The sequence below is a fragment of the Triturus cristatus genome, chromosome 5_2 (genome assembly GCF_964204655.1).
Source record: "Triturus cristatus chromosome 5_2, aTriCri1.1, whole genome shotgun sequence".
NCBI classification, from domain to species: Eukaryota; Metazoa; Chordata; class Amphibia; order Caudata; family Salamandridae; genus Triturus; species Triturus cristatus.
In genome coordinates this window covers 270,774,411-270,787,010 of record NC_140588.1, presented here as the reverse complement: position 1 = coordinate 270,787,010, position 12,600 = coordinate 270,774,411, and the positions used below count along the sequence as shown (strand labels likewise).

General features: G+C 41.5%; 1 protein-coding gene across 1 annotated transcript in view; it reads left to right on the top strand.

Moving 5' to 3' along the window:
* DTNBP1 (dystrobrevin binding protein 1) overlaps positions 1-12,600 on the top strand; it is a 516,522-nt gene that overhangs the window by 486,964 nt on the left and 16,958 nt on the right. Inside the window, exon 9 of the mRNA XM_085607033.1 lies at positions 10,286-10,426. Coding sequence (XP_085463159.1) covers positions 10,286-10,426 — 141 coding nt within the window. The remainder of the gene's footprint in view (positions 1-10,285; positions 10,427-12,600) is intronic.

The window sequence follows — 12,600 nt, the reverse complement described above, 5'->3', positions numbered from 1 at the left end:
TGCTGTTAGCAGTACATCTGGTGTGGTCAGCCATCTCAGGCTGACTTGTTGAGATTTTACAAGAGCCATACAGTTGTAGGAACCATCCAGCAACATCAAAGGTGAACTTGAATTTGCTCCCTGCTTTGAGTATGGTCTGAGATGTAAAGTTGGCCTCTAAAGCTTCCTTGATTCGGAGGGGAATGAGATTTGAATGAGCAGTTGAGACCAGGCTCCCAGGAACTGGCGGAGGGTTGAGAATAGATGCAATGTAACAAAGTTATCACAATTGAGATAAAAAAGTTAGTCGTTACTTATTTTAAGGAACTCTTCAAACACACCTTGAACATATATGCACAGTACAAAGTAAACATTTTACAGGTCAAATTTTCATACAGGGGTATGCCTCTGAGATTATTGTGATAAACGTTTGCAGATGCAAACGCACAATGATCATAGACTTTTCCACTGATTAAAAACAAAATATATATGAAATCCACCATTTACCAGAAGTCACCTGGAGCCTAATACACATGAAGGCCAGTTGGCCTAACACATTGATCTTGCCATTGCAACAACAAACTATGTTATTGCTACCATATGACGAGGGCCAAGAATAAAGAATCAAAAGGACTATTCGCTTAACAATATGGGGAGGCAGGAAAATGTACAGTCTCTCCAATTTCAGAGTCCACCAAGTGTTTTCTTGGCTGCACTGGACTTGCAGTGTTGGGTTCTTGGCTTAAGGCCTTTAAACTGTGCCAATATTAAAAATACAGGGCCACTTCAGTAACAGAAACAAATGGTGGTGATGGGATAGTTGGTAAAGTAAGTAGAGTACTTTTATTATCAAGTATGTCCCATACACGTAGGAAGCACAGCAATCGCACTCCGAAGAGTTTTCAAAAGGTAGTATACATTTTTAATCAACCAATATTTTAAAGTAACATGAATGTTTGATATTCAAATAAATGACATAGATTAAACGCGTATTATTAAACATACGTTGTGGGTGAAACATAATTCATGGTTGAAATATTTGGTAAACAAAAAGAATCTGTTAAACAATGTAATTCCTTAGACTTCAAAATACATCGATATTTTCAACATTTATCCCAATGCATTTCGGGTTATTAACCCTTCTTCAGGGGATTCAGTTTGTGTGCTTCAATAAACAGTTCCACGTTTATAACACTACAAAAAATTGAAACAATAGTACTTAGTTCACATCAGTAATATTAGGATTTGCACTCATAACCAGAAGTGTGTGAATAAACAAGAAGCCCGGTGTTGTTGAGAGGCAAAGAAAACGTGTTCGTAGCGAAAGAAAAGTTTTAGGGAATATCGTGCAGAGAACGGGTAGTAGGATCAACGCAACCTCTATCCAAAGAAAAATCCAAGTGAATATCGTGCAGAGAACAACCGAAAGAAGAGGACAGACCCCAAATCGAATCGCACTAATCGAAAACACCATGAATGTTAATATGTCGTACTCACATTCAAGGGTCCAAACAAGTTTATAGGGACCGTGATCATATGGCAACATCCGGCTATTGAAAAGGTACGAGAATCTTATTAGTGCGTGGACGACTGTGTGTGAACAGTGACTGTCAAGGGAAAGTAGTGAAATCTTACCCTTCCGTGTTCTGGATGTAATCCTATTCATGTGTTGGACATGTCTGTAAGGATAAAAAGGGCTACATTGAGTACGGTGTATGTCCGACACAGAACTGGTCGGTTAACCAAGGTTCAAAGGAAGCGAAAGTTCAAAGGTATCGTGGCTTACCCGTCAAAAGTCAAAGAACGCGAGACGTGGGAATCCTGATGCGTACGTAACAGCAACGCGTCATCATAGTGAGACGTGAAAAAAGGCTGTTTTTATAGACGGCGTGAGTTGTAAAACTTCATTGAATCCTAGGTTGAAACACGGGTCACTGTGAACAACCGTGTATGTTAATGAGTATAATGTAAAGAAAAGATGAAATCATGAATTGAATCGTGTGGTGGTTTCCGGACGTGATTAAAGTAATTAGTCACTTCCAATATGTTGAGTCGGAGATATACGCACGTGAGTGTCAATAGAAAAAAGAAAATAATAAATCTGAGTAAGTGTGTCTTCAAGTTTTGCTGATGAACCCATAAGTCATGCCAGTGACATAGAATATGTGAGACGAGTGCAAATCCTTCATGTTCATATATACAGATAGGGTCAGGGCTGAAACCCTTATACATGACAGCATGCTGATAACAGCTATAACTAACCTATTTGCTCTTATATCATTGATTCTCACCTAATAACAGGAGTGCAGGCACTACACATTTTCATTGTCCATACACGTAGGAGCCCCATTACAATATATCCCAAGCCTTTTCATCTTCTGGAGTCTCAGTGGATGAGACTACTCTTTCCTTTGAGGTAGATGTACAAGTGTGATTGATTTATGTCCGGTGTGGGTTGGGTGAACTGTTCTCTATGAAATATGTTCCAGTAGAACTGGATTTCATCTTGGAAGTGACCCACTTCCTCTATCCTTCATGATCATCTTGGGATGGCTTTAGCTCATTCTATTGGATTTAGGGCAAGCGCGCAGTGCACCTTGAGCTGAAACCAGTTTAGGCATTCAGGTACAGCAGAAAGATGTGGTATTTTACCCTTGGCCTCAGTCTCCTAGCGCAGCCAGTAGGTAATTGTAAATGCAATGTACACCCCCCTCAGGCATTCAGAGGATAACTTGGATGAAACTGATTGTGATGTGAAAATGTAGGTGGACCACCATACAAGAACATATAGTTATGGTTTTGTGACCAGGTATTTCCAAAGAACATCAGTCCTTTAACATACTACATTGCATGTTTCCTTTCTTTTTCGAGAGACTAGTGTTTACGAACCCTGAAGGACCTATTGGGTCACTGCATGGGCCTACAGTAATATTCATTTGTCAGGTTTGTCCTTAAAAATACATAAACATGTGAGCTAAAAGTAATTTTAATGGTCTTTTGAACTCGTTTTTTCCAGCTGGTATAGGCTATCTTGTAAGGCTATGCTGAAAATGATTATTTATTTTGTTTTAGCTGATAAACACTTTAACCCCCTTTGCCACCTGTGGCTTTAAACTGGTAACTTCAATGTTTTGTTTTTAACTGCATCAATCGTAGTTCATAGAGACAAAGTTATAGACGTTTTCTTGTTCTGAGCCATGCACAATGTTTGTTAAGGGCAAGAGCTCTTTCACACCATTCCATCTTTCCTTTTCAGCCGGATATCTAATTTGCTTGTGAACCAGGCGAGGGTATTCCATTCTTCCTTTTCAAACACATCTGAGAAGCACCAGAAAACTGCATTGTCCCCTGCATAGTAAACACATGTGCTCCTCTGTCCCTGAATGTTCCACTGCATGTTAAATTAATATCCTGACCTTTTTTTGGGGGGTATGATGTTTTTTTAATCTAGCGTATGTACTAATCTAGGTACACTAAACAATGTGAAAAAGCCTGTCCAGTGACCGGGATGGAGGCACCAGGTGTGCCCTCATACTCAGCAGGGGATTTCTGTCCCTGCCCTGTGTACATCGCATACAGCGGTGGTGTTAGCATACCGTGTTTTCCGCTTTTTTATTATGACCACTGTTTCTCTGTGTCAATGATACCTCTTGTGTAAAGTTCCGCTACTGTGTGAAACCCAGGGGTGAACTTTGCACTGACATCCACTGTGCATGTCAAGTATGTATGTGTGTGTGTGTGAGTGCAGTGCATGTGTAGAATAAGGGTGGGCGTAGTTGGCGGAGTACTACAACGCAGAACTCCACGAAGTTGATGAAACACTCTGTGAATCCCGCAACTCCGTGAATCCCGCAACTTCGCTCCACCAATAGAGACCTCATTTATTTTTGGTAAAATAACAAGTATCTCTGGCTTTAAATGCTAAAATGCATATAGTCATTTCACAAAAGTGAAAGTGATAATTTAGCAAGCAGTGAGAGAGGTGATGATTTTGGGATCCCCCCTAACCTAGGGAGAGAACCGAGCAGATGCCTTGAAAACAAAGAGCACATCTTGCTGAACGATTCAGTGATGGCCCCATCCTCTTAGGGCCACCCCAAGCACAGTTATTATGGGCAAAAATACAATCCCAACCAAAGGCCCTGCAAAGCATTATGGGACAAGATTAGCAGTGGGCAGTGAATATTATAGTATCCAATATCAAAATAATTCTACAAAGAGCTGCAGTTCAACTCGTCATTACTAGGTGTCCCTCACGAGTCAAATGCAAAAGCATTGAATCAAGCTGCAGTTCCACTAGTCGTTACTAGATGTCACTCTTTAAACTGATGATGATGATTTTGCACATGATGGGCAGCAGATATACACCTGGGAGGTAGGTGTTAAATTAACAGGCATAGTGTGGAAGGGAAGGTGATGACTGGGTCAGTCCCCCACTGACTCCACCCCGCCAACCCCCACTTATCACTTGGGCAGTACAAAGTAGGGATATTGCCCCATGACATTTCTGGTGACACTACACCTAACAGTGCCATTATCAGTGATATCTGAATAAACTAAGTATAGTTTGTTTGTGTACATTATTATGTAATGATATTGTTGTGCTGGGTCCACTCGTTCTTTGTTATAAATATTGTGAACAGGGGCGGCTGGTGACATTTGAAATTAGTGAGGCGTAAAGGTTTGGGATGAGTGGCTGTTGGTGTGCTCGCACGGCGAGCAAGCCCGACGGTCATAAGGTAGAACCCCCCCAATTTTGGGGGGTAAAAATAGTGTGCAAATGGTGCATTGTCGAGGATATTTACCATGGATTTTTTAATTGGCACTGCCACGGTACTGTCATGATGACTGTGTTTGCACAAATGCACACGATAGTGCGAATATGATTGACAGCACAGGGCCTGAATGGACCCTGCTCTGTCAAACACAGCGTGATGGTGAGTATGCAGACATTATTCAAATACTACACAGAGTCTAAGAAATTGGGCAGTTCTTGAAATTAGATTGTTATGGTGTAGATTGAGGGGATGGAGAGTGTAAAGAATAAATGCCTAAAACAAGGAAAGGGAACCGTGGCCAGCAGGGGAATGAAGCAGACCTGAGAATCGACTGCTCTGCTCCATCCCTTTCAATGTCACCTTGCATGGGTGCAGCAGGTGCAGTCGCACTAGGGAATTGAAAGGGCCATTAAACCCTAGTAATTGCTGGATTTAATCGCTCCAACAGCAAAGGGGCCATTTCCCCTGCTTACACTTGAGCCTATGGCATCCTTGCTACTCTACTGCTTGCTCAACACCCCACTGTAGTCCCTGGGTAGGAACAGTATGAGTACTTCCCTAGAACTCCATCAAGGTACAAAAAAACAGGGATATTGTTCAGGACAGGTGATTAAAATCCAGGTAACGGAGCACTGGAAGAGTCACGAGGTACACACTAGCCAGCTTAGTTTGCAAAAACTAGAGGAGCACGGAATGCCCAATTGCCAGAAGGGACTGGAGCACTGTCTCCATTGAAGGTGTGCCGGCTAAAAAAACATGAAGCGGTAGGAGCCCAGGAGTAAACCAATTACCAAATACATCCAAGGCAACATTGATAAGTGAAGAAACACCGGAGAGCTATTGCAGCCCAAGAGGCAAAAGGCCCTCTGCCAAGATCGAACTTAGGCCCTGGCAGCAATGCAGAGCAAAGACAGTCTTAAACATGGAGGCCGACATTACTAGTACCAGCAAAACTGCAAGCAAGCCCAGCACTGCCGAGGCGCCAACCCGGCCAGATTATGCAGCCAAACCTGACCAACCCCAACCCAGCCAAACCACCCTAAAATGAAAAAACACTTACCTGACCGGTGACCGCCTCTTCTCCTGGCCCGCGTTGGCGCCTCTCTGCCCCTTCAAACGGTCCGGAACACCACGTCCACGTGACGCAAGTGACTGGCAACCCGGCCCTCATCCAATCCTGGCGCTGCAGCAGCGCCAGGATTGGCTGACGGCACAGCCTACTCCTCGCCCGCCGCCTGCCCATTAGGAGACCGAGGGGCTCCTAATGGGCATGCGCAGGCAGCAAAAACACAAGTACGCATGACTGGGCACGGAGTAAAAATTAAGCTCCATGCCCACTCATGCGCACTTGTGCTGCCTTTCCCAAAGGCGTCTGACAATGATGTCAGTCAACAAGATGCCGGACCGTCCACGGTCCGACGTCATGCTGACTGACATTCACAGAGGAGGGAGCTGCGGGCGCGGGCGGGGGGGCTACGCCCCCACACCCCAATGGATGCACCGTGCCTGATTGTGAAGTCATGAACAGCCCATTTGGGGCCTGCTTCCAGGCCCGGTGTTCACACGCCAGTGCTTCCCAAGAGGCACTGCACCCAACCAACTACAGGCCCAGGAACATGTCCCCTTTCCCCCTTTTTTTAAAGTTCGTGAATTTCTAAAAACTCTCAAGTCCAATGTCACAAACCTTTGTTTAGTCACAAGCTTGTGCTACATGAAAATGTTTTTTATTGAACATCCGTAATTGACCTGTGCCTTACTTCATTCACTCTTACTCACTTGGTTTTTCAGTCCTGCTACAGTAGTGCTTGTTAAGAGTATGACTTTTTTGCTGTTTGCGAAACTTACAAATTAGTTAAAATGTAAAAGATAACAAAAAATGGTGTCCATTTCCAATTACAAAATGACACATGTGTGCTCTGAAATTGTTTTAAATTTGTAACGTCCACTGAAGGCTTTTTTCTCATTTTTGTGTGCAGTTTTCTCCACCTATATGCACCCTTATACCCCTTTTGTGGCCTAGAACTCTCCAATGGCACAAATCATTAATTCAAAGGTTCTATCATGTAGTCATATTTCATGAAAAATTAAATTGTGATTGACAGGATTTATGAATTTCCACCTGGCGAATTTAACAACGAAAGTGAATTAACCTTTTAAACCCATCTGAAACCTTATTTCAGATGCAAATATTGCAAACAACTATTGAGCAGATTAACACTAAATAAAAAAAAATACACTTTTTGCATCTGGTTCAATTTTAATGACAAGCTTGGAGTAAATCCTTTTGGGTGTGTTTTTGCTGTAATACAGAAACCTTTACCCTGTAAATTAAAATGGAAAATATTTGACCCCTCCTCAACCATTTCAGATTTTTCACTTTGTTCGAATGTGTATGAAACCTGACATCCCAAATCTTAGCTGGTTGCACTACGGTTCTACAAATAGTGTTCAGATTCATCAAATGTTAGCAAAGTTATTAGCAGTCCAAAAAATGCAGTTTCAATGAAAAGTGAAGCTGAACCATAACTAAAGCCTTGGTAAGGCATCTTTGTGTAATATTTGTAAATGTGTGTGTGGTTTTAAGGGTATATTCCATATTAAAAGTGTCCACTGCTTGCAGCATTGAATGCTCTCTACAGAGTCAGCATCTTTGGTTTGTTGAAACACTTTGTTTTTTCATAGTAAATGTAAGATGCTCAGGGGAAAATGTTTCAACCTTTGCTGGCTTTTGAAAGTAGCCCAGTTTCTCCACAAGTGATTGTTGTCAATGCAATGAAGAGTCAATGGAAGAGCTTTGCTCTTACCTAAGTCTTTCTAACACATTCCCATACCTTAAATAGCTCCGAGACTTCCAAGCCCATGTACAAGCTCCTCAGTGTCCATGGAGGCACATGATATAGTCTCATCTTGCCCTAAGAAGATTCTTGAGGTTCGTTGGAGGCTTTTATGTTGAGCTAGTATCCTTGACATTGAAACAGTGTCCTCAACATCACTAGGGTTCTCCTGTTGTTAAGAGAGTTCCCTCAAGTCTGGGGGTTTACCCTCTACCACAGAACAGTGTTGGGTAAGCAAATAAGTGTATAATTTTGTTAGAAAGCAAATTGTTTTTGAGTGTATGCAGGCTTTGGTATAATAGACAAGAATGAAACAGACTTCTTATCAAAAAACTGTGCTGTGCAGCAAATTACCTCAAACAAGATCCATGAGACGAGGACACAGAAATTATCTTTCACACTTAAGATTCTCAAGTACAAAATGTGTGACTGAGGATTGAACGAGATAACTGAGAACAGAAACATTGACTAATGATAATGAAGGTTTGCATTGTGTCACACGATGTGAACTAAACCGTGAAAAACCCAAGAAAGCACTCAGAGAAAGCTAGACCTTATGAAACTTAAACCATGAGACACCCCAGGTCTGGAACAATATTCCCGCATCCATCAAGATCACTGCAACCCTGCTCCAGTTTATGAAAGAGTTGAAGTGACTCCTCTATAAAGAACACTACATTTTGATGCAGTAACACTCCACAGACCAACTGCCTTTCAATTCACGTGTTGATTATATCCTTGCCTTTGACCATGTACAGAGTTCCACAGACTTTAGGCTAGGTTTGAGCTATACAGATAAAGCATACATACATAAATAAACCAGCAAAACCTAAAAAGAGGCATGAACACACACTGGAACATTCCTGAAAAAAAATTCATAGACATGCACATTAATATCAACAACATACCAGCACGCATTATTATGTTGTGGTTGTCAAATAGAGCCATCTTTGTGCAATATTTGGTATGTTGGTGTAAGTTTTATTTAATTATAAACGTTACTTAAGTGTGGTAAGAAATGTGTTTTCCTTTGATATTTATTGCAGACATAACACTGCACATGATACTCATGTCATGATTCACATATGAACATCATCACATAGCTATTCCACCAGCATTTATGTTGTTGCATATTTCATATCAAACAACATTAATGAATGGGGCTGCAAAGGTAATATGGCCACCGTATGAATCTTGCTACCTTTTCAGAGAATGCCATATATTTTTCTAGTAAGAGTCTGTCTACACGTGCACTGTTAGTTCTGCCTTCCCTGGATCTTTGCTCACTTAGACAGCTAGTTTCTCCTCCTTTGTCATTCCTCCCCACCCCATAGAGATCTAAAGTAAAAACCAAGAATACGATTTCTTGACTTCAAAAAAGGAAGGGATCAATACGAGCCAAATCATGGTACATTGTGCTCTTGTCCAAAATTGAGGACCCTTTGATTTGTTGTTAACACTTGTTATTTACACCTGTGTGATCACAAAAAAGCAGCCTGCAGTTAACTTGACTATGGGAAAAAATGACTTACTTCCCTTATTCACCTCAATCAATCTAACAGATTGGATGGTCAGAACAAGAAATTATACCAAACTACAGGACTTGGCTGTCTCAAAAGTCAAATGTCTTTATGAGCAACTATTGTATGCGCATAATACATGAGGTGCCTGATGATGCAGCTTTGCCAAATTTCTACACAGCTAAATATCTCATAAAGCTGTTACTTTCTATATTCTGTGTTACCTGCCGTATAACTTCGACCTTACAACAGGACATGCAAGATGGAAGTGATTCAATTCCCTTTCATGGGAAGATGATCATCTTCTTTACAAAAATGCATGATCAGATATCACTGCCAACAAGTGCTTTTGGTTCTATACTGCACCTTTATGACTTTGTCAGGCCAAGTCTGTAAATCCTGCAAATCTAAGCAATATTCCTAGAGACCATTTTCACACACTTATAAGCCTTCCTGTGCTATAATCAAAGACTCCAGTTTCTAAATACATTTTTTGAAGTAAGATATACATCAGTTCCTCTCCTAGAATCCTTCAGTTTGATCATGAGAATTAAAGCAGAACATGTTTTAAACATCTTAATGATGTTTTATGGTATACCTGGGACTGCCTGTCATCAATCCCAAAATACATACTATCACTCTCCATCAAAGATCTAAAACCTGCAAACTACTTCCCTGAACCCATGCCAGCTACAATAATCAATACAAAGTTCTATATTTTTTTCTATTCATGGTTCAATCAAGTCGACACCTCCCTAGATCACAGCATATTACCTACTTGACTGAACACCAGCCAGATCACCCCATAATCAAAAAGCCCAATCTGGATCGCGCACAAACATTATATTATAGAACAGTCACTAACATGCCATAGTTTGTGTTCATTCAAGTACTTTTATGGTCTTCAATTCACATCAGTATCAAATCATCTCCACTGCAATTTGTTGTGCTCGCCACATATAATTGACCTGAAAATCGAGGAACTGCTGTGAAACCTTTCCTCGTCTGGATTTGCCGTGAGAGTGACAATGTTTAGGAGTAAGGTAGACGAGTGAGAAAATAATACTTGAATCACCTAGAGGTGATGTTCTGTGTAACATGTTTTACAATGTGGTATGTATGCTTTGCCTTCTTTACAACAGTTAAGTTATACCTTGTTTTTATTCATCTAAAGATCCCATAGGAAGCATGTCATCCATGGAGGTAAATGTGGATATGCTTGAGCAAATGGATCTGATGGACATGTCTGATCAAGAGGCCCTAGATGTGTTCTTGAACTCTGGAGAAGACAGAACTGTATTGTCGCCATGTCTAGGTATAGTATGAGATTCTTGTCTTTCTAGTTGTATTATTTGTATTCACCGTTTGCCATGTTCAAATGTATTTTTTATTTACTCTTAGCTGGCTTGACAATATATCTTTCTCTCACAAAACACTAGAAGTCATCCCTTTGTGGGGCTGCCATCTAGAGATTTATTTTGTATTACATGCCATCACTCATACGTCCTAACAGACAGCTATAAGTTAAAGGTCCTTGTGGTGTGATCTTGCTTTCAAGGAATTGTGAGATATTGTTGTGCAGTCTTTGTGTGCTTCATTCTGCACCGATTTGTACTGAATCAAAATATTCAGTACCCAAAATACTGAATAAAAAATTGTAAACAAAGTCAGGAGAAAAAGATGCATCAAAGTAAAAGCTCTCGAACAGAGGAAGGTAAGTGTAGGGAGAAAGGTGCAAGTTCTTAGAGAGACTAGTAGTAAGTTTGCAGACGTCATTACGGTTTTTTTGTTGCATTTTCATATAGCACAAACCTCTAACCGAAGGTAGTGGAGCGTTTTACATGCGCACCAGTTACATTACAGAAGGACACATTCTTTTTAGGCACAGGTAGATTAAGTGATTTGACCAGAATCACAGGATGTTGAGCCTGATGCCGAAAATCGAACCTGTTTCCCCGGTTACAAAGACGCCGGCTCTGGCCATTATGCCACATCCTCTCCTACTATTTCAGTACTTTAAAGTGTTAATATTAGTTAGATTTTTAGAAGTTTTGGTGCTCTGTATTTGTAGTCCATTTTTCATGTTTTCCACAGATAAAATACAATATAATGTTGTTGAACTCAGTAATTTAACGCCGTACATTGGTAGTGCACACTATTGACTTATGTTTTTTTATTGCGGATAAGACCTATTGGATGGGGGCTGCATACTTGGAATAACCCTCCTCTTGTGATATCTGTTATGTTTATTTGGAACACAATACTTTAGGACATTGGCTTTTTCACAGATAATCAGTACTTCGAGATAAATAGTAGAACATTTCTCTAGTAAAGCTTTTCAGTTTAATTGGTCTGTTAATTGCCAATAGGTCCTGTTTAATTTTTCTTCCTCACGTCTCCACCTTTTTTGCCATGTGATTGTGTAACCTTGCTTTTTGACCAGTTTGGTAGCTGATAATACAACTTGCTTGAGCAGTGTGCTCAGTGTCTGCGTTAAAGAAATCGTGTTTCTGATGGATACTTCTACTACAGATTCCTTACCTTTTGAATTCCCCCAGGATCCAGACCGGGTCCAAATTTTTAACTGCAATTGCTCCAACATGCTGGTAAGTAGCAACGTCGGACTCTACGGCAGCCTTGTACTGCCCCTGATGTGACAGTGCGGAGACAAATATAGGCACCACTCCTGCACACTGACACAGTTTCTTACATACTGCACTCTTCATTATGGATCCAGAATGTCACTCCCAGCTTTGTGTGTCGTACTGATTCCAGTATTCGACATTGGAACAAGGGAAATTATTCCTCCCATTGCTATAATCATGGCCCAACAGCAGGAAGCTGATGTCAGTCGCAGATCTGCGCGTTTGCCTGTGGTGCCTAGGTTCTGTTCATGACTCAATGTCATGTGACAAATGCTCTCTGTTGTAACTGACGGCAACTAGAGAGCAGGGAGCAAAACTCAGCTTTGCAAAACACAAGAATGGTGACGTCACGCTAATAACGGAGGTTCCTGTCCACAAGACCCTCTGCTACTACAAGTCTCAGGGCTGCTGCTCTGCCAAGTTCCGCTCTCGCTCCAATTCATTAGGTAAATTGAAATTAAAGTTGCACCTTAAGTGCAAAAAGACCAAGCAGGATAAGTCTCCTGCCAATATCGTACAGGGAGAAACTGCACAGTTGGTACTCCAAGGGTCCGACTCCTTAGAAGTCAACTGACTTCATATGAGGCTGGTCCTGGCATGTCCCAAGTTTCCCAGGTTGTCATTGAGGTGACAGAGGCTCTGTATTAGGTCTTGCTGCAGATTTTCAAGCACTTTCAGGGCCTCGGTTGCACCTCTGCCAGCAGACACTTGCCTGGCCTCAACCGGCCCAGTTGATCTTCTCTCTGCTCCTTGCTGGCACAAGCCCATGCATCCACTCTGGCCCCACGGGCCGCCCCAGTCCTGATCACACCAATTCCAACACCAGCAACGCATGCTCCAGATC